The sequence below is a fragment of the Carica papaya genome, chromosome 3 (genome assembly GCF_054855325.1).
Source record: "Carica papaya isolate Zhongbai chromosome 3, ASM5485532v1, whole genome shotgun sequence".
NCBI lineage: Eukaryota > Viridiplantae > Streptophyta > Magnoliopsida > Brassicales > Caricaceae > Carica > Carica papaya.
This window is the reverse complement of record NC_142311.1, coordinates 9389342-9413905: the sequence shown is the minus strand read 5'-3', so window position 1 is coordinate 9413905 and position 24564 is coordinate 9389342. Positions and strand designations below refer to the sequence as shown.

The following is a 24564-nucleotide window of genomic DNA, read 5'->3' as shown; positions in this document are numbered from 1 at the left end:
GTTAGCATAAGACGATTTTATAATTTTGTAAGTACGTATTTATGAAAATATTAATTGTGTTAAAACTAAAATGAATATTATAATATAGATCATTAAACATTTAAAATAAATATAATTCATTTTATTTATTTTATTCTTGCATTAAGTTCATAAGTTATAGAGTAGATGATACATAATCCAAGTCATATGAAAATTGGTCAAGTATTTAGAGTGTTAATCAACTTCTTCTTTGTCCTGCCACCATTAATTTATTAAATTGTTATTTAAATTTAATTAAGGAATGGGATAAACTAATTATAATACAAATAACCAAATTAATTAATAATATTATTTAGAAGTTTTTAAATTTCTTTTACTTTGTGATTTTTAAGAATTTAACCATGTTTATCTTTTTTTTTTAAAAAAATTGAATTCAACGTGTTTAAATTGTTGCTACATGTTTCTTTTTATTTATTATTATTATAAAGTTTTTCAAAGTTGTACACGACCATTATTTTTCAGTACTATAATTAGTACTTTCCTTTTTAATTGTACATGAATTAAATTATATTAATGTTTTGTAAATAGAAAAAAGATAATTACAAATTAAGTATTTAAATATATTTTCTGCTCTATCTAAATAAATACGTGTTTAAAAATTCCACTGAAATTAAAATAATATAAACATATAATTTCATGTGCATCAAAGCAGTAAACTAGAAAGAAGAAATTGGACTTTTGACAAAATCCCTGAACCTCAAATTAATGCTGCTCAAGGCCCAAATAGGAAGGACCTTGGCACAGGCCTAAATTCTGAAGGTCCAAAAACTTTATACGAAATTATATTATAAACTTTATTCTCCATTTTTTTTAATAGACTAAAAAATTAGGGTGGATACAATTAAAAATTACATTCTTTTACACTTTTTTTTGCACATAATTTCCGTAAGAATAATGATTAAATTAAATTTTCTAAATTATAAAATTGTAACTTATTAAAAAATATATATTAATTTACACACGAATTTTCTTACTCAGTTCATCAATAAATAAAATGAAATTTCGTTATATGTTTGTTAACAATAATATTTATGTTCATTCACCGATTCTAAACCAGATCGGGCAAATGGGTTATTTAATTGGTAAAAAAATCAAATTGAATATTTGTGTATCTTTTTCAAATTAATTTCTTAATGTTTATCCTTTTAGAAAAATTAATATATTTTATTAATTAATTAATTAATATACATATATAGATTAATAATAATATAATTTTTTCAATGGGAACATATGTATATACAATTCTGAGTGAATTTTTAATCTCTTATAAAGTGAAGAAAACACCTAATCCTCGATTATATGAATAATTAGTGATAGAAATTTTATATCCATTGATTACTCATTAATCAAGAAAATACATTGATGCATTGATGAACTGAGTTTTGGTCATTTTCCATTCATTTCTGCTCGTTATCAACAATCTCAAAAGATTTATGAATAAGCAGCAGTTGTATATATGCATTGCATATATATATATATTGGTATGATAAGATTGATAATACGCAGAAAAGTTTAAGAAAACCTATATTGATATGATAAGATTGATAATAAGCAGAAAAAGTTTAAGAAAACTTAATCATTGTTAGGTCCTCTCTCTTGTTTCTATTAGAGATTGATTATATGTGATTCGTTTGCTATATATACATATACAAACATGATGGAGACTTGACAATGAGTAGGAGAAAATTTATCCAAATATCACATGAACAAGTATGTCCGGATGTCACGAAGATCATGACGAGAAAGTCTCTGATGAAATCTATAATTGCCGAGTGACTACTGCCTGAGATGAAGAACGCTCTTCCACCATGGCATTTTTTGGAGTTGCATACATTAATATATATATATATATATACGTATAATGTGTGTGTGTGTGTGTGTGTGTGTGTGTATATATACACAAAATCTAGTTCAACTTCTGGTATATGGGTTCCATGTCCTCTAGCCTTTGTGTAGATTATAAGAACAGGTGGGCTCTGTCAAGTTGGCATATGTCAGTTTGGAGTAATGGGTGTTTCAAAGCTTGCCTAACCAAGAACAAACACACACAAACACACCATTCATGATCTCAAGTACTTTCTAGTTTAGATTCCTGTAAAGGATATTGCAGACTAAAACTTCTCAGGGAGTTTTATTTGAAAAATCTGAAAATTAGTTATTATAATCTTCGGCTGTATAAAAGAAGTAATGTTAACTGATGCAAGAAAAGTTTAGTAAAAATTATCAACTACATTAAGAAAATTTTCTCAATTCTCACTAATAAATTTTAATATATATTGGACTAGAGTACTCGTATTCTAAGACGATAATTTGAGTAGTTTGCGACATTTTTGAATCTAGGCGGGTTAAATAATTTTAAACTTTTCAAATCATTTGAATTATATGAAACCATAAATCAGTTTGACTGAATTCTATTTTATTTTATTGTCATTTTAGCATTCTCTTTGAATTTTTTAGATATTACAATCAAAACCCATCTTTAATTTAAGTGAGTTTAAATAATTTCAGATATTTTTTTTAAATCGTTCTTAATTATTTTAAAAAACATAAACTGACTAAAATATGAGTCAAGTTGAACAGATATTAAATTTTTAAATACAAATCTAACTTAATAATATTATATTTCAAATATGATTCGACTAATATATAAATTTAAAATTTGATAAAAAAAAATAATAATGATAACGTTTGTAGTACTGTTTGGATTCATCAAGTCTAAACTTATTTGTATTGATTATTCTAATAAATCGTCGAATGTATTTTATTTTAAAATTTCTTGCGTTTGAAACGTGATCTTTTCTGCAATTTGACATTATGGTAAATTATTGAAATTATATTATTTGTTAGAATTCTTCGAACGAATACTTCTACATTTTATCTAAGATTTGATTGGTCAAAAAAAGAGTTCAGTCTTTGATCTTTCTCTTTCTGTCTTGAGCATTTATTAGAGAACATTGAGTCTTAATTTCCATAAAAGAAACAATCGTAAGTGGAAGATTGTTGAATGTAGATGTAGACATAGCATGTGAAAGAACAAAGTCTGCTGAGCAGAGTTATGGTACTATAAGTATATGTACATATATATGTATGTAGAAGAAGAACAAGATGGACCCTAACATTGGGAAGTTGGCAAGAGAAAAAGGACACAATCCCATGTGTGTCATTTACTTTGATGTTCCAAACACAAGTAGAAAAAGGACATAATAAAAGTGATGAGGCCATGGGATTTCAGTTTGAAGGAAAATAAAAACTTGAGATGTTGAAATGGAGGGAGCAGTTTTAAATGAAATAATAAAAAAAAGGTGTATATATAGATAGGGCAAAATAGGGAGGGGAGATGGGTGTAATGTGGGCTGTTGTCTAAGTTGTAGAAACTGTCTGGGAGAGTTAATATGGTAAGACCCCATGATGCCTATAAAGTTCAAAACCTTGAACTGACTGGACGGACATTCATTGTGGGATTCATTTCTTTCTACTTTTTCTTCTCCATTTTTAAAGCCCAAGTGCCAAACTTGTTCAACAAGCACTATCATTTTATTTCACATATTCACTTATACATACATATATATAATACTCAGTATACATATATATAACTCTGTTGTTTGAGTTGTCACTGTAATCTCATTAAAGTGTGAATAAGTCAACCAACTCACAAAAAAAAAAAAATATATATATATATATATATATAATATAATCTTAAAAATACATTAAAATTTAAAACAATAAATGTAATAATTCAATCACTATGTTATTTGAATAATTGAAAAGTATGACACTTTAATTAAAAGAATATAATTATTATGAAATGCTCATTTCGTAAAATTTATAATAGTTGATTAGATTATATTTAATTTAATCACTATATAATTTCACTTACATAATAATAAATTGAACGTTAAATATATTGAATTAAATATTGTAATGTGATTATTATTAACTCATAATACATTCACAAAAATTAAACCTTTCTGGAAACTAGGAAGAAACAAATTCTTTTACTAAAATTTGTACGGAAGTTTAGAGCATAAAAAACAAACAATTGATATATATCAATAATATTTTTAAAAAAATTAAAATAATAATTAAATTATCTAATAATTTAAAATTTTTGAACTATTTAATAATATCAACTGTTTTCTTTAAAATATGTTCTTATACGAAATATATTCAAATATTAAAAATAAATACTTGTATTTTCAAAACCTAAAATGATCCAAAAAAACAAAAAGATGTCGCATAATAAATTATCGCATTAGTCTCGTGCATTTAAAATGTCTTTAGGTCGAATTTGGATAGCGTCATTTAAACCATTTAATTGCTAGCCCATATTTTAAATAAAGGTCTTCCGTTTGAGTTTGGGATTGTGGAATTTTATCTGGGAGAAAATATTAATATTTTAAAATAAGTAAACGGAAAAGCAAAACGGTGTCGTGGTGTAGTTGGTTATCACGTCAGTCTAACACACTGAAGGTCTCCGGTTCGAGTCCGGGCGACGCCAAAATACCTCTAAACTTTTTTCTTCCTTTTCTTCAAGCAGTGGTTAATTTGACCAGCTTATGTTTTACGGGGCTGGGCCATTATCAACGTATTGTAAGCTACATTTTAAATCTAATTAATAAACAGGTAGGTTTGAGTCATGCAAATTATATATATATATATATATATATATACGTATATGCTTTACAGGGAAGATTTTACGTTTGATATTGCCAATCATGAGGGCTTTTATATCCATGTGCAAAGGAATCAGACCTCCCCTAGAATCAAAACCCTAACTTTATACCAGTAAGTTGGTCAAACAACAAGATAATAATGTTTAAAGGAATAGTAATGATGAGTAACCCATTTCCTCCATTTTTTTTGCATAATCTCTCAAAATTATTATGCGTAATCTACGTTCACTTAATGTGTTTATATTATCTTAATTTGGTTAAGAGAAGATATTTAGATATAATTAATTTAAATTAATTTTTTTTTTTTTTTTTTCATTTTGTAGTTTCTATCTTGAAATTGGAGACAAATAAGGTGGTGGGTGTGGTGGAGCTGGGTTGGATTGTCATTGTATCGAAGATGGGCCCCGCTCATCTGATCATAGATGTTTGTTGGCAAGTTGCAAATCTCAAACATTGAATTAGTGGGGACTAATTTTTTTTGGAATTTTCTTTTCTTTCGATTGGCTTCCCCCATTGCCAATTGGTAAATTTTTTACATAGCTTATATGGTACTTCAATGAATTTTGACACTGAAGTCTTCAGAAAAACTAGTTTCCTCATGGGGAGATTGGGATTTTTTATTTCCTCTTCTGGGTTTGATCCATCATAAGTTCTCGTAATCGCAAAGTTTTTAGTTGGCATGTCATTATTTGTAATAGAAATATCCCAATATAACATTATGTGTAACAAAATACTTTGTGGACTGAAATTTTTCTTGGTCTCAAAGAGTATTTTATCAACTGGGTTGAATTTTAATCTTCATTTTGACTCTTTATGGCGTGCATACGGTTCGGTTCGGATTAGCGAGCTTCTTATACCTTTTTTCTTTAACTACAGAAAAGAGATTTGAAGAATTTTATGGCATACGGTTTGGAAGATGAAGCACACAAGAACTTGAAATAAAAGAAAAATGAGAAGAAAGCTGTGACTTGAATTGAATTGATGATTGTGTGATGAAACTTTGTAAGAAAAAGAAAAAGAAAAAGAAAAAGAAAAGCCTCGTCATCCTCAGTTTTCACAAAATGCCCAAAACAATTCAAAACTTTGGGCCTTTTGGGAGAGGGCTCTGTCTTCTGTGCTATCTGTTTTTCTTTTCTCTTTTTTTTTTTTTTTTTTTTTTTTTTGTTATAGTATACTCTCTACAAATATATATATATATATATAATATTATTTTTTACATAAACTCAAATCTTTTTTTTTTTTTTTTGCTTAATTAACTTATTTAAAACTGCTGCGAAATGCATCGACGATGGCAAGCTGTAGTTCTCTTCTTATGTTGCTTAGTTTCATCTTTCCAGACCTTGCCAATATCTTGTGCAATTCTCATGGCATCTGAAGATGCACCAGACAGCCCTCTCCTTGTGAACCCAACTGCGTATAATCCAGCATTTCCTTTCCACCCATTTGGAAATGATGCTTTTGGGAATCCATTCTTGGAGAAGAATTCACTTTCCTGTTCCAGTTTAACCAATACAACATCAGTCCACTTTCCTTTTTTAGAAATTCTAAAAAAAACACTATAGAAGCTTCTAAAATTTTTTAGAAACTTCTGTTCATTGACGGAAACTTTTTCTCACCTGAAGCCAGGAAGGGACATTGCTGCGGTAACCAGTGGCTAAAACCACTGTGTCGATATAAAGTTTTTCGCCATTGACAAATTCCACTTGATCACGCGTAAACCGCTTGATTCCGGGCACGACTTTGATCTCACCCGATCTGATTTTCTCAAGTGCGCCAATGTCTAACACAGGGGTTTTTCCCTTTGTGTTCTTGAGCTCCATTGGTCCCATCGATGGCTTTTTTAATCCATATTTCTCAACGTTCCCCAAAACCAACCATGCCAGAATCAACAAAAGCTTGTCAACAAGCCATAGCGGAAACCATTTCATCAACATCACAGCCAATTCGAATACTGACTTCCCAAAAACTTCTCTCGGCAAAACATGCACCTGTAATGGGAATCCAAACCAAACCCATATTAGAACTGATCAATTTAACCTCGAACAATGATAATTAAATTCATTTAAGATAGGTGTAATTACTTACCGAGCTACGAACCACCATTGATGGACTGGCATTGTGATTGCAAAGATCAAGAGAGAGTTCCATGCCGGAATTTCCGCAACCCACCACAAGAACTTCCTGTCCTTTGAATTTCTCTCCTGATTTGTATTCGCATGCGTGAATGACTTCTCCCCGGAACTCTGCTAATCCTTCAAGCTCTTCAGGCTTAACAGGCTCTGCATTTTCACCAGTCGCCACCACAAGCCACCGGCATATGTACTCAACCTCAGCCCTGGTTGAGCCGCTAGCGTTCACAGTCTTCACCCGCCATAGCCCACTGGTCTCGTCGTACCTGGCTGACTGCACGCACTCATTGAATTTGGGTTTGATCTCAAACCGCCTTGCGTAGGACTCCAGGTACTCAATGAACTGTCTCTTTGTTGGGTACTCGGGGAAATCTTCGGGAAATGGCATTTTGGGGAGCTGGCAGAATTGCTTAGGCAGGTGAAGCTTCAGCCTGTCATAAGTACGTTTTTGCCATAGAGATGCTATGCACTCTGCTTTCTCCAGCACCTCAAAGGGCACTCCTTGCTCTCTTAGGCAAGCCGCGGCAGCAAGCCCCGACGGCCCGGCACCGACAATCACCGGACCGTTGACCCAAATGCATCTTTTTGAGAAGAAATCTTCATGATCAACAAGACGAAGTAAGGCATCCATTGGTGTTTCTGAGAAAAAGGGTATTTGTATTTGTAGGAATCGAAATCTGGGTTGAGAGTGAAGATCAAAATCAAGTAGATTTGATTAAGAGAATATGGGTATTTGATGCTGTTGTTGTTGTCGTTGTTGAGAATTAGAGATGAGTCTGGTTTGGAGGGGGGAAGAGGGAGAGGATGGGTGGTTAAATAGAGAAGTGTGTGAGGACAAATGGCCAGTTAATGCGGCCTGGACTTGGAGGGTGGCATGATCCTTTTTATTATTATTATTTAATTATATTCTTTATTCTTATAATTTTAGTTTTTTTTTTTTGGTTAATCAGATCTTTATCGCATTATTTTATTCGTAGAGCAAAACTCTTCATTATTAGATGATGTGATGTACTTATATTTTAAATTTATATATATATATGTATCATGGAGATTGGGAAAAGGCAAGTTAAGATTTGACGAGTTTGAGATTCCCCCACATTATTATTGTACATGAATTATAAGATGAAATTCATAGAATCCATAGAAAGTGGTGCATCAAGGGCGAGATCCACAGTATAAAAAGGGGTTTCTTGATCCTGACCATCTATAATTAGTTTTTCCAAACATTAAAGCAGGAGATTAGAGGGAGTATTAGGGAGCACAGAAAGTGACGCATCATCCCGTCTAACTATTTCTTGAGATCGAAATACTAACCATATTATTTTACTTCAACTTAATGTAAATATTTTTTTTATTTTTTAATTTAATTACTTTAAAATTAAATACTTAAATTAATATTTTTATTATATTCATGTTTCTTATTAACTCTTAAATTAATTATTTCGATATTAAAAATGTATTTCAAAAAATAACTCTACACTCAATATATATTTTAACTTTGCACATGTTATTATCGAAACTTTATTTTTTTTTAAAAAAGAAAATTATTTTAAAAAAAAAATAAAAGTATAGTGGTGAATTGGATGTAAACTATTTATAATAATAATAAATAAATAAAATGAGACCGATGTTCATCTGATTCTCCGGGACCCACAGAGGCAGTAAGTGAGATATGAGAAATAAAATGAGAAGCCCACGTGGCAAGAGGGTGCTGACTAGGATATAGCCACGAGGAGTGGACACACATATGGCTCCAAAGCCAGCTTCGAAGGCCCACAAAGCCCATTCCGCCAACCTTCTTCCCTGGCCCCACCTATATAATCCACTTCGCTTTCTATACCTTCCACTACTATCTCTAAATTCTTCGTCCACACATCAAATCAAACCCGATTCTAGTTTCCCAATGATACAGATTGATATCTGTACCTATACATTTATTCATATATACATATATATATTTACTAAATACTAACCTTAATTTTTCTGTAATAAAAATCAAAATTACTGTTTATATTATAATATATTTATATATATCTCTCTACACTACGTATATATGTATGTGTTTTTACGATTACACCTAATTTTGTTACCTACTTTATAAGATTTTAATGTCTTAATATTCAGTTTGAGAGAGTAAATACATTATAAATTCTTTTAATGATCTTGGATTTATTAACCAACGTAAATTTTATACTTTTTTTAATTAATAATTTATGTATTTAATTTATAATATCAAAAAATTAAAAAAATTTTAATAAATTAAATACAGACAAAAAAATATAAATATATATATATATAATTCGCTTAGGAATACATGTTTTACAAAACCAAAAAGATGAAGTGTGCAAACTCTCCACTAAGTCACAACGAAGAAAAAAAGAGTGACAGATTCATCTCCCTTGACGAACATATTATTATCTACTAGTGCATAATTGTTTAATTCATTAATGGAAGGTACAAGTTTTGAAGAAGAATATCGTATTAGTTAAACTAGTTAGCAATCGTTTTGTCAATTTGACACGTGTTTTATGTTAATTTTTTTTATATTTACTGAAAATTTTGTTAATTTAACACGTTAACATATGATAAAACATCTTAATATGGATTAATGTGTACATATATATATATTATATATTGATTAGGACGAGGATGATGATGAGAATGTGAATTTACAAAGGAGTGCGAGTAGGGTTTTTGTGTGTGCATATAAAGAATTTTTTTTTTATAAGGAGAGATGAGTTGGAAAAATGATGGTGTACCCACTTTGAGTAGTGAAAAAAATTCATGGGAAGCATGTGCTCGAGCCCTTGATTTCCATGGAGTCGCTCCTTTTCATAAAAGCAATATTGGTAGCATATTAATTAAAATTTAGCACATATACTTATATATCCTCATATTATCATCAATATTCCAACTTTTTGCATATCTATACGTCTATATATATATATATTATCGTAAATAACTCTATTATTTTTCTGTAATTGCTTATGTATTTATGATGCTAAATTTTATTGCTTGTATTTGATTTTCTCTCTTGTATTTCACAATAGTTATATATAACATATATGTATATATTCATTATAATGATATCACAGATAATATACTATACTACTAATCTTGTAGATTAATATAGTATTAAATATAACAAATTATTCTGATATAGTTTTTCTTCCACTTTTGTTTCAAATCAAATAAGATGGAAGATAAATACGTAAAAAAGAATATTAAAGTAACTTATAATATTCTTGATACATTTGATGAATTCGTAGCTATATGTGTGTGTGTGTGTGTGTGTGTGTGTATATATATAAAGCCGGTAAAAGAAACCTCCAAATACAACATACAAAAGCATATGTACACTTATTAGTGATATCCCATGCATGATTTGATTGAGATATATATATTTTTGTTGTCATTTCAATCCATATCCTTAATATACCAGCCTTGCAGTATGCTCCACATCCAGCTTTGGGATCCAACCATCTATACTTGATATATATATATATATATATATATATGCAAACTTTCTACCTTTTGGGATAAGAAATTATACAGTATATATAGATTAATGAATTCACTACTTCGTTTTTTTTTTAAAAAAGTAATGCTTATAGTTTAATATATTTTTCATGTTTTCTCTTCTTTTATAGCAAGATCATAGGGCTTTCATAGTACACCTTATCTAGGGTCGGCGGGCACTTGCTAGGAAACTAGCTCATTCTTCGTATTATACATATCCAGAATATGAATATGCATGAAATATATAACTATATATATATATTAAATTATGAAAAAGTTTGTGCTAAATTTACAATAATTAGTTTTGATCACGCGTAAACTAAAGTTCAATAGAAAGTTGAAATCATTGGAATATCACTGGCTTCTCTTAATTTATATATATATATATATATATATATATATATATACGTAGAGTTGCAATCGAATTAGCTCATTTGGCCAAGTCCATGAAGTTCAACCACGATAATAGGGTATATATATCGGTTTCTGCAATTGGCGGTGCCATTACTAATTATATATATGATATACAATGAGAATGCAGCTACCTAGCTACTGAGTACTGTTAGTATATTGATTCAATTCCCACCCTACTTTTTGGCTGCTGATCATATACTATATTAGTAATGGATGCTAGCTAGCTCTATTCATTAAAATAAGTTTATATACATATATATATATATATATATAATATGATAGTCACCTAGCCATAAGTTTCTGTGTGTGTATATTTATATATATATATATATATATATATCAATTAACATTGACACTTAATTTCATTGGAAATATCTGCTTCTCTCGATTATTGTTGTTTAATTAATTCGTTTCTCATGATAACTAAAAGTTATACTACATGTATACGTAAGAAGTATACATGTAGTCATGAACTTATTATGGTATATAAGTAATTGGCTGAGCAAATAGTGACCATTGATAAAGGGCTTAAAGCTGTATAAATATTAATAGTGACACACACACATGTATATATATATATACATGTGTGTGTGTGTGTGTCACCTACAACAAAGAGCAATTATAACCAATAATTAAATTAATTATGTATTTGTAATTATGGCCGTATGATCAAATATTAATGTTCACCCATGTTCTGATTTTTATTTAATTAATTATATTCAATTTTTTTTTAATAAAAAGATAATATTAAACTTCAAAAAATACGACGGACGATTATTATTTTCCTTTGTTTTTGTTTCTTTGGCAAAATGCATTGACCTCATTGTGAATATTCTTTCACAAAATATGCTTTCAATTAATTTCTTAGTAAATTATTATTATAATTTGCATACACACACACACACACACACACACACACACACACAAGCTATTTATATGTAGAGGCATAGGATTATATGTTTTTAGACACATATATAAACATTCCATATATATATATATATATATATAATATGTTAGGTTGGATATGTTTTATTGGTTAAGTAGATTTGACTAATTAGTTCAGTTAAGAAAATCTTTAAAAAAAAATTGTAATTAGGCACAATGTATATACAAATATATATATATATGTATGTATGTATGTATGTATATAGTTTTTCTTGAGGTGGGTTGGCGGTAAATACAATCGTTTTGTTTTTTTTTTTAATTAGTTTCGTATTTTGTTTTTAATTAACAACAAGGGTTTGGTAGATGGAGTCTACTCATGGCCTTTTGGTCAACCATATGTATTAACATTGTGAGAATCTTAATTAATTAATATTAATTAGTAATTAATGGTAGAACATATATTAAAATTTGGTGTTAGGTTCAATTCATGATTAGTAAGGGCCCCATAAGATTCAAATTAGAGGTTAATTATATAATGCTGTTTAATCAAACCTTTTTAAGCTTTCTTCTCTCTCATAATTTTCAGGTATTATAAACTAATACGCATAATACTCATTGCACCCACAAACTCAAACTTTTAATTAATACTGACATTATTGTTTTATTATATATATACATACACATACATAAACTAGCTACCCTCCCAATCATTTAAACTACATAAAAGTAAATTCCTTCTCTCCCTTTCTCACCTTCACTACTGAATTATTCTCTCTCTCTCTCTCTCTCTCTCTCTCTATATATATATATATATATATATATATATGTATGACTCCACATTAAAACAGTATCCAACCAAGATTTAATTTCTAGAAACCTTGGAGCTAAGGCGAAACGGTCCATAGACCAAATTAAAATCAATAGTTTTATTTTATTTTATTTTATAAAATATGTTTAAAATTTATTTAAAAAATAATAATTTTTTTAAAAATATAAATTTTAAGTAATAGTCTTACTAAATAAAATTGTAAACTTTATAAATAATATGTCCAAATTCTTACAGAGGGTACAGATAATTTAATCAGAGTTTAAATCGGATTTAATTTAAACTTAATTAAGTATTAGTCCATAACTCAAGTACTTCATAAACAAAATCTCTTAGTCTTTAAATATCTTTTTTAAAAATAAATTTTTTACTCATTTCTCAATTGCTATTAAAATAATCAATTTTTACAAAGCAAGGCATAAGAAATATTTTTAATGATACCATACTTCTTAAAATTCTAAATGTACTTTGTGTGTAACACCTAAATCCAAAAACTTGTCCGCAATAATTTAATATTAATAAAATAATAAACTAAAATAATTTTAGTTTTAATTTTTTTTTTTGTAAATTTTTGAAGAAAATTGAGTTTTTGATGCATTTAAATATTTTCAAAAATTATGATCAAAGTAAAAATAAAAAATGATCTATTTGAAAATAAATCCAAAAAACTATGGTAAAAATAAAACTAATAAAATTTGGCCACGTGGACCGCCATGTCACCAATGCGGTCGGTCTCCATGCACCTCGTGGCAGACGCATGGACATGCATCCATGAAAAAGGTCACGCGAGCGATTTGCGTGCCAACAAATCTAACAACCCAGATCACATCCCGCGTACACAGATGGTCTAGATCCGTTTCTTCTTCAAGTGCGATCGAATGACTGAATTTTATCAGATCGTGCAGTTCAGATTAATTCTCCAAATAAGAATGATTCAACGACTGAGGATGAGTCACATCTCCTCGAACGAACGACCTAGATTTAATGAAGAAGAGTATTTAAACTCCTCTTCACAGGAAACCCTAACTCTAGCCACCAGAAAGGAGATTGGAGAAAAAGAAGAGGGGCGGTCGAAGAGCAAACCAGTCACAGGAGAAAAAAATTAGTCAACGTCGCCGCTAGATCGGAGCCACCGCCGACACCGAAAACGTAAAAAAAATTTTCTTATGTTCGAAATTATATTTCGAACCTCCCTACACTCATATCGAAGCCAAAATGCCAAAAGATGAGCCAAAAAATACAAGCAGAGCTCAACCGAATTGCTGCAGCCACGACCCAAAAACTCCTCTGATGAGCCCCTTCTCATTTTCTGTTTCCCTCACTTTTTTGACCTTCGTGTTCCTCATCTTATTCTGTTGTAGGTTAGCCAAATGGAAGCCCCAACCGCAATAAAGGAACGTCAGAGCTACCACATCAGAAAACTCCTATGCCGATAGGCTCTCAGTTTTCCTCTTTTTCAGCCGACAAAGGCTCCCTAACCCTGTTTTTTACAAGTTTCCATATAAAATTGGCCAAAACTGGCTAAAAATTGCTGAAAACAATCTGGTCGAGAGGAAACGCCACTGTGGGCAACAAAGCCGGCGCTGGAGCTCGGCAATAGCACCGTGCCGGAACCCTAAACCGGCCAAAAAAATTTAAAAATGCTCATTTTGGCCTTTTTGGGGTATTTTGGAATACATAACGCGTGTTTTTGATTTTTGTAGAAAAAATTCAAAAAATTCGAGAATTATTAAAAGGCATAGTAAAAAAAAATAGTGTTTTTAACACTGATTCAGGGTAAGAATCTTTCACCATTTTGGTAACGTCCCCAAAAATTTAAAAGAAAATATATATAATAATCTGAATGCGGAATCGAAATAAAAGATTAAAATTAACATCCCTTACACAATAACTTAAAAGTACTAAACAACATCACATAATAAGTTCTCTTAAAGAAATACGAGAAATGAGAAAAATTAAGGAAACTATAAAACATCTAACATCTACTCGCAGTTTTCTTGTGGATCGGGCTCGGGAACCAGGTCATCTTGATCTTAAATGGTTAAATAAGGAATGAGTTATACTAACCCAGTAAGGACATCATACTATATCACTGTTACAGAAGTAAAGGTTGGTATAAAATCAAAATAACCAATGGAGCAGTAGATTTAAACCAATACATTTATTTAAAATAAAATCATTTACCATTTTTCTTACCATCGGAGAATTTATAAAAACAAATTGCAGAAGCAGTAATATCATACAGATCACAATTTCATGCATAATCAGTAACATAAAACATATCATAAATCTGTATTCATTAATAATAACTGATTATCACTGTTTCTCTTTTTCACCAGCCTACTAGTATCCATGGAATCCATAGGGGTGTTCCTGCTACACGTGAACCATTCTCCTTAACAATCTTAATTCTAGAGTCGTCTCCATACCCAGTCCGGTATGAGCATCAAGACATTAAACCTCAATATCCCGTCCGGTATAAAGGTGAAGCGGGTCGTCCTGATACCCCGTTCGGTATGAATGCCAAATGACCAAGTTTCCATACCCCGTCCGGTTTGAGACAACATTCACGGTAGGGTTTCCTATGAACCCAGTCCATCCACCATCTCCTAGGATATCTAGTGAGGCTGTCACCTTATATGTTTTCCCTTAGTCTCCGTTACCAAGTTAAAAATAATCACATAGACAATAAACATGCACCCGATAATACAATCATATCTTAAATTCCAAAATCACACAGTGGTCAAGTAAGACAGTAATACATGCATTTAAAACTATAGAATAGATAAATCAGATACCATAATGCATTTAAACTGTAAAATAAATCAAACAGGAATCGACAGAGAACAATGTCCAGTTTGGACTCCATTAGCAACCTTAATTAATTATATATATCTATTTAATTTGTACAAAATACAATATTATTATTTATTCGAACTTCAATTCCATGATAGAAAATAGGGTGAGGGGTCTTTACTTGATTTAACGCCGAAAAACTAAATGGATACTGCGCCTATGGGCGGTCCTTAGATTCCCTGAATTTTTCTTCGGGAACTGAAACGCACTTACAATACCTACAAATGTCCCAAATAACCCAAAATCAATCCCAGGGCCTACTCGGCCAATTTCGAAAATCCGGCATGGCGGCTTCGCCGTGCTCCAGCAACAGCACTACCGCCTTCGGTGGCAATCCACCTCGGTTTGGCTGTTTTTTGAAGAATTCAGCCAAACTTACATTGGTTCCTGTGAGAAAACACACTTAGGGCCCTCGGTGGGCCGAAAAAATAAAGAAAATTGAAACTCACAGGCGATGGGGCTCTCTGGTGCGACGGCTCCTCCGGCTCACGTTGCGGTTGGGTGTTTTACTCCAGTTAATTTGTAGAGGAGGAAACAGTGATCACAACGATGGAAAGATCACATCGAACGGGAATCGGGAAGGGCCTCATCGTAGGTGAAAGTCGAAATATCCTGCAACAGCGCCGCTGAGCTTCGGCTGCGTTTTTTGGCCAATTGGCCGGTTCTTTCACTCTGATTTGGCCATAGGTGGGTTTGAAATCAAATTCTGAGCAAAAGGTAGAATTTTTACCTTGTTTGGCGGTTGAAAATTGCTCCGGTGCGGCAGCGGGTGGCGACAATCGGCTCCCCGGTGGCTGGGTTGTCTTCTTTGGCGAGGGGCTCTGCCGGTTAGGGTTAGGGTTTTGGGGTTATTTATACTCATCCGCTTTTGATTTGGGTCGTCAATCGCTTTTAATCTGGATCGTTCGATCGCGATTAAATAGGGAGTGAATTTGGACCGTTCATCGCGATTCAATCTGGATCATCCGTGCGCGATGCAATCTGGACCGTCCGTGTGCGCGGGAACCGATCTCAGTCGTTCGATCGCGCGCACGCAGATCACCCATGTGACTCCCCCAGCGTGACCTCTCGCGTCAGCGTCTCTGCCACCTGGCGTGTCCTGGTTGGTCGGGGCTATTGACCGGACAGCTGATGTGGTGTAACTTTTTTAAATTACGTCTTGACTTCCGTCTTCTGATTTTTCTTTCAAAAATACCTTTAGAACCCAAATTTTCACCATTTTTTTCCAAAATTATTTTAAATTAAATCCTCAATTATTTTTTTTACCCTTTTTATTATTACTATTACTATTATTTTTATTTAATCAAATTAAAATAAATTCAATTCAATTAATACATATTTATATTTATATAGAAATAATAAAAATAAAGTAAAATAATAATAATAAAAATAATTGGGTTTTACAATTTTCTTCTGTTACGATAAATTAAACTTTAATAATTAATAACAGTGTGTTTTGTAAATATTAGAAGTCATTAATTAATTAAATACAGGTCATCAGTGGAGTTGGTAATCGGCCAATATATATTTGTCCTAGCTGTGTTGTCTATTTATTCTTATACTACCTAAATCACTATTATTTATTGATTTAAATTACTTTATCGTTCATTGATTGTGTCACTGATTATTCTCATCTATTAATTGATTCGAAGCAAATGTTCTAATAATGTTTTCTTAATTTTTATATTGTCTATTTGCATGACTTATTGTTGATATGTAAATATGAAATGTTAGTATGTAATGAATGATTAGTTGATGATATAGATATATGTATGAAAGGTTTATCAGGTACCCTAGGGAATGGTGTATGGACCTGGTGCATAGGAAAAATCTTATCGTGGATATTACCACTGTCAAACGAAGCTGAGAAATCCTATACCGGAAGGGGTTGAGAGGTATAGTTCACCTTCATACCAGACGGAGTATTGAGGCAATGATATGTTTAGTGCCCATTGCTAGATGGGGGTATGGGAACGGCCGGTTAAATGATAAATTAAATATTGAGTCCACGGGTATGGGAGATCCCTATGAACCCCTAAAGATACTGGTAAGAAGGTAAGTTTACTATTATCGTTTATTTAAATGAGTAATAAAGTATTATCATGGTTATTGTCTTCATATGTCAGTTTTGAAAACTCATAAGGGTATTTATGAAAATAACAGTTTTTATGTTAAATGAATTTATTTAAAAAGAGATAATGGTTTCATTAGTTGTTTTACAACTTTTACCAACGTTTGGTTTTCTATATCGATATTAAGTGTAATTTTCTTACTAAAGTAGTGTAGCTCATCACCCTTATTTAACCATTTCAGATTAAGAAGACCAAGATCCAGATTTCAAACAATAAAAAGGTTGCAAATAAAAGTTGCCTCCCGCATCCCACCAAAGTTGCTCAGCAGATGTTAACTCTATATGATTTTTAGTGCATTTTTTTAATTTATTTTATTCCGTTATTGAAACTTCCTTAAATGGACATTCTCCTAACCCTATTATGGATCCTGATTCATTGTATAAGGAATATAAACTCTAAACTCTCAATTGTTTATATATATATATATATTCATTTTTTTAAAGCTTTAGGCATTTACATTGTGTGTATTCTTATCGAAGAATATCATCACTAGATAAACTTATAAATAAAATAAATGAAACATTAAAAAACTTATTGAGAAATTTTTTTAAAATATTTCGTACCATCAATTTTTAACTTCTTTAAACATTAATGGTCACAAACTCCACGTCTTTAATAACACAAATGCCCTCACTATCAAGGTTCTTACTTAGATTTCATGCAAACTTCATTGTCCTAATTACCTATCTTGGAGAGTTTGTTTTGTTACCACTTCATGTTATGACATGTATGGCTAAACCTATTAATCATATTTTAAGGGTGTTCATGATGCTAAGATTTTTTAATACTCGGTTTCACGTTATCGTCAATCTCAATATATGTTATTTCTTTAGTGTCTTTATCTAAAACATCTTAGGAAGTTAGAAAGAGCTTTAGATATGAAATAAATCTTTGTTCACGAGTCATATCTCAAAGATTAGCTCAACCATTCAACTGGCTCCAAGTATGTATGAGACTAATTATAAGAACATGATTCACAATGGACAAACTTACTCTCGTGGATATTGTTCTTTTTTAAAAAAAATAAAATAAACTCGTTGATAAGGTAGCAAGATGCATAAAAAAAAAATACAATAGAGAAAGCTAATTGTTACGCTAAAGCAACAAGCACAAGAAACAACAAGCAAAGAAAGTTGAAATAGTATATTTAAGAGCCAAGAATGAGAAACCCTCAAACACGCTAACTGAAAAATACCCCAAAAGTGAAACCCTTAATACACGAGCCAACACACCCAAAAAGAATAAACAACCACTAGCAGCAACAAAGTGAGAGCAACACAAACAACAAACCAAACAAGAATAATACACTAGTGGGTATTATTCTTGGTGATGATAATGTCATCTTCGATATTCTTAATGGAATACATCGTGACTTTATGGGAATCATTACATTAATTTGTGTTTGAGACAATATCATCTCTTTAAAGACTTACATGATAGATTATTTGAGTACAATGACTTATTTGAACATTCATGTCTCCCTAAACCTATACTAAACTTGACCATGACCAATTGTATCTGGTGCACATACCGATCCCAATAAATAAAGGCTCTTGAACTGTGAATCAAACACTTTGTCATAATAACTCATCGTCTTTAAGTCTTCTTAAATCATTTCTTACAGGAAATTTGATTATTTAATAATTGGAAAAAAAAGTGTAATAAATCAAGTTATATTGCCAGTTTCAAAACTAGAACTCTCTGTTACCATTAAGGAAATATATGGTCACATCAAATATAGTGGGCTCTCTCTACATGGTAGACTTATAACTTTACACAGTGTCACTTGGGATATTTCAAACTGCACCATTTAGAGTGACTATAAAAATCCAAATGAGACTTGCTTAATAATCGTTCTAGATTGGAAATCATTCGTATAAGAAACACAAATCTTATCCACACTCTGAAGTTTTCCTTTGTAATTTATGATTGTTATATGTTTTAAATCCAAAAAAAAACACTTTATTTTTGTTTATGAATCTTATGTTACTACAAGTTTCAATTACATTTGTTCAAGACTGGAGCAAAACAAGTAAAACCTTATAAATATAAAATAATGTAATATCTCTAAACCAATTGTCTTTGATCTTGTCTATGCATAAATGATATAAGCTTATAGCTTCTCAAGCTATTCTTAATGACCATATGTTTTATAGCATTCTGTGGGAATATGATTCACGTGATAAAAGATTTGTGGTGATCGACCTCTTATCAATATAATTATTGTTTATCATTAAAAATATATATATATATATATATACACCATTAAAAACCACTAAGAAAAAAACTTAATTCCAGCATTAATTTTAAAATATAATAATACTCTTATAAATATTTATAAGAAAAAAATAATAAATTTTTAACGTGAGAGCTGAAGCATATAATAATACATGTCAACGCAATTAAGTTTAATTTGACTATATATATATATATATATATATATATACACACACATAAGATCATAATATAAAAATTTCAGCAGAGAGTTAAATAATGTTCCCCCTATTAATGTACACATCATGCAAATGTAAATTACAAGGTGAAAGAATGTGAGCGGTCACATGGGGGCAACACGATAGCTTTAGAAGAATATATGACTTACTCTAACATATACATTACTAATGTTTATTTTCTTCAAAAATTATTTTATTTTGATTGAGTAGACATACATATTAATTTACAAATTTAATTAATATATGGTAAGATTGTATAAGATCTTGGCCCTTCAAAACTAGCTCTTGTTTTTTTTCTCATATGACGCGTTATATATAATGTGTCTCATTAATTGAATTATATAGTGTGGGTATATGCATATACACACACACACACACATATACATATATATGCTGCCATGTATTTTTCTTGCATGTGTTTAGATTTGTTTGGATACGAGAACATAAAAATCTTAGTAGAGATGATTGGTTTGGCCCCAAAATTTTAATTTAGTTGTTGAATTGGATTTTTGTCACAACGTACATGGCAGCATATTAGGGAACCGTCGAATGTCATTATTTATTGAATTAATATTAATTATCAAGTGATTAAAATTTTAATTACAAGTTTCAAATGCTCAATATCATTATACATATATATATATATATATATGAATGATGTGTTCGTATACATACACATATACATATGCATACATATAAGGTCGAGAAATTAGGGCTTAATTTGAATCTGTGAACTGGAAAAGAATATAATCCATGATTATTGTCACACCCTATTCTGATAGAAGCAAAAAGATTCGAGGAACAGTCTCAATATTCCTGCTGCTTGAGCAACATAATTTCATATCATCTTATATATATATATATATATATATATACACCCCACTTTGATCCAACTCGAAACTAATTTGTTTGAAATTAATTAAAAAGTTTGTGCATAAAATATTTTTCATTTCTTGAAGTTAAACATTTTTTATTTATAAAAAAATTAGCAGGAAAATAATTTAGCACTTTAATTTAATAAAACTCTATTTTTAAAATAGAACTTTAATTTAATAAAACTCTAACTGGAAAAATTTCTCTATGACATAAAAAAAAAATTAACGTAAATGAGTAGGTTGAGCATCATAACCCCAACAAAAAAGACCCATAAGAAATAAAATTAACTATAAAAGCTAGCAAATAAATAATAATAGTAATAAAAATACTACTTTTTGAGTGAACAAGTTTTTTTATTTTAATAAAATTGAGTCTCAATATCTGCTCAAACATGATTTATTTGAAATTTTAAAAAATATGTTCTAAAAATTACGTGATTGTTAATTCTCGTAGAATGATTTAACCATACACTAGAAATAATTTAAATTTAAATTTTTAAATACTAGTGATTTAACCATAAAGAATTATTGTATTAACGGTGTTACGTATTATAAATGATATCAAAGTACCTACTAAGACTTCAATGTAGTACAGTCTTAATCTTTAAGAGTCTTTGAACTATAATTAAGACTGTAATAAGTGTTGTCTTAATAAGAGCATTGTATATTCGACTGATAAATATTATAATACTTTAATATCACATTAGAAAGATAAATAACCATTGAATTTTATATAAAAATTTAAATAACATATTATTAATAACTTAAGTTTGTGTTTTTGAAAGTAAGTGATTTAAGTTTAAAAAGTTATTATGATAATGATATTTCTATCCAATTTTTATAAATGGTATTAAAGTATATATCAGTTTTCTAATTACAGATTAAAATAATTTTATAGATGATATTAATAATTTTGGTAATAGAAAATGTGATACGTTAATCTCATATTAAAAAACCATAAAGTTGTTGTCCTCTATATTAAGATTTAAAAATATCAAAGTTACTAATAATTTATAAATATAATATTTTTGTTAATTATGTCGTGGCAAAAGTAAATTAAAAAAAAAAAAAACAGAAAAAGAAATTGAAGAGTAATGTCAACACATATAATATAATAAGTTATAAAATTAAATAATAATTAGTTAATTAGAATCATTGACCTTGAAATGTTCATATGCCCCTTTGTGAAACTTCATTCCCTAAGGGGCCATATTGGGTCGGTAAAACAGTTTGAATATAAATTAATTAATGAAAGTTAAGCTTCAAGTATTCTCTGCTAAAATTAGTTAAGTTATCCAGATGCCATGTTTAGAGTCATTGCACCTGGCACTACCTAAGACTTGCATGTGGCAATTCTTAACACTAACACCCTTTAATTAATTAATTAATTTCTCTGTATATTCTTTTTAATTAGGGTTTTCTCGTCAAACTAGGTGCCGCCCCCTCCATGTTACACCCAAAACCCTAAAAAGTTGCACACCACCCGTAGTTTTCTGTCTAAAATTTTTGGTCTTGGGAAACGGCAAGAGAGGCTCGGTCAGGTGGGTCTTTATTAATTTTAAACCTATTTTAGTACTTACTAATTAAACATATATATATACATGTGGTGGAGTTAATGTTATGTGGCTATATATGGCTTCTTGTTATGATCCACATGCCACATGACATTGTTTAGTACCCATATGTAGAATTAGGTCAAACTTCTTTATTTTATAACGTGTATTTGTGTGTGTGTGTATGTGTGTGTTTATGCCCTTCCCACATTTTGGTAAACGTACTGCCTATTATTTGTTAATTAATTGGGATTAATTTCTCCTAATGCAGCTTATTATTTGATTAAAACCCAACTGTAAATTCTTTACATCAATTATTCTAATATAAGAGAGAATGATGTTTCATATCCCTAGTAAATTCTCATGCACGAGGTAAGAGGTAAAGTAGAAGATGAGACGATAGGAGTGGTGTACACATATATATATACATGCACACATACACGTATATGCTTAGAATCTCAAGGTTCCTTTGAGAGAACCAAATTTAGCCTGCTCTGCATAGCTCGAAATTCAACGAGAGCGTGGACGTGGCTGTTTTAGCTACAACCAGATTCATGAACATTTCCCTCATCATATATATATATATATATATATATCCTCCATTATTTCAAATATATATATATATATATATATCCTCCATTTCCACGCCTGAATTTTGATCCCTCCAAGGCCAAAGGCCTGCTCAAACTGCAGCCAAGGTATAAAACTCATCGCATCGGTAATATATAATTTTTCCCTTGGAAAACTAGATCATTAATTATTAATTATTAATTACTTTTCTTCTTTTATACATACAAGAAGAAATGTTTGGAGAAGGTTTTTTTTTTTTTTTTTTTTTTTTTTTTTTTTTTTTTTCTAATTCCTCCGTGAATAATCAATATATACTATACGGTAATCATTAATTAATTACATTTATTTTGCTCCCCAATTAATTTAATTACGTTAACTTAATCTTCAATTTATAACCATGTGACGCTTATTAATGTATATATGTATTAATTACTAACCAAAGTATTTTTTGTTTGGCCTAATTGACTTCATCCCACATTATTATTATTATTATTATTATTATTTAATTACATACTTCCTTCTTTTAAATAAAAATTACTTAGAATATTAATATATTATAACTGTTGTGATTAATAAAACCTTATAATAAGTAATTGGGTTAAAATTTAATTTATTTACTGTATTTTTTTACAAATATATTAATGAAATTAAGTTTTATATTCGCTTATTTAGATATTTTTAATTTGATAAATCTTAACAAATTCTTACTTATGTAGCTTCTTACTATTAGGACATTGCCAATTTTAATTGTTGTTAGAGCATATATATATATATATGTATATGTATATATTCGTGTTGATAGTTGTCTTCTAAGGGTATTTAAAAGGTCTAGATGTGCAGAACAGTATGGTTTAACTAACTTGATAACTGTATTAACTGCAACCAATTATATATTGTATTTAATAATTAATTAGTAGAAAATGTGAAGTGATTATGCATAAACAGAACGTGATTAAGGATATTAGATGCTTAATTACGATCGCGTCAGGAGATAATCAAATTACGACTAGATGGAAACACATGAGACCACATGGAATTCCCCTTTTTTATTTAAATTAAAATAAAAATAATTACTATCTAAATTTAAGACCTTAATGTGACCGTTGGTGTGAAATTAGTCAAATAATTTATATATATATTTCAAATATTAACTAAAACATGTGCAATTATCCTACCACCATCTAATAATTCTATCCTGATTTTGACCAGCTGCTAACCTCCAATATATTATTTTCTATTAATTACACATATACATATATATTCGTGGGTTACCATCTAAATATATATAATTCGAATCAAAATCTCATGATTATCTATATATGTATATATTTTTATCCCCCAAGATATTTTAAAGAACCAATGTATATTGTTGGAATAATAATAATATTGAAAGCAACAATATAAATTAACATTTTTTTTCCCATTTTCATTCTATTTATATATATATGTGTATAAATTTTCTTTTTCAAAACTTTTTATAACACAATTGCCATGTCGGCTGACAAATTGTCAATCCTTCCGCGGCTAAAATCCATTAAGAAGGCGACATGTATATATATATATATATAAGTTTGGACTGGGTACTAAAGTTAAATATTTTTGCCTCTCCGAAGGGTGCTGGGCTACTTTGTAATTAATAT

The 24564-nt window shown here is 30.0% G+C and overlaps 1 protein-coding gene and 1 non-coding gene across 2 annotated transcripts; one reads left to right on the top strand and one right to left on the bottom strand.

The window, feature by feature from the left end:
- The first annotated feature begins 4463 nt into the window (after nt 1–4463).
- TRNAV-AAC (transfer RNA valine (anticodon AAC)) lies at nt 4464–4537 on the top strand. Its single transcript has one exon. It is a non-coding gene; the product is annotated as a tRNA-Val (tRNA).
- A 1299-nt stretch (nt 4538–5836) lies between these two features.
- On the bottom strand, nt 5837–7669 carry YUC8 (Flavin-binding monooxygenase family protein). The gene is made up of 3 exons (XM_022038113.2): nt 6798–7669; nt 6329–6700; nt 5837–6204 (listed from the first exon to the last, which is right to left on the bottom strand). Exons 1-3 carry the CDS (start codon nt 7470–7472, stop codon nt 5974–5976), a joined length of 1278 nt encoding a protein of 425 aa, XP_021893805.1. The 5' UTR covers nt 7473–7669; the 3' UTR covers nt 5837–5973.
- Nucleotides 7670–24564: the final 16895 nt, after the last annotated feature.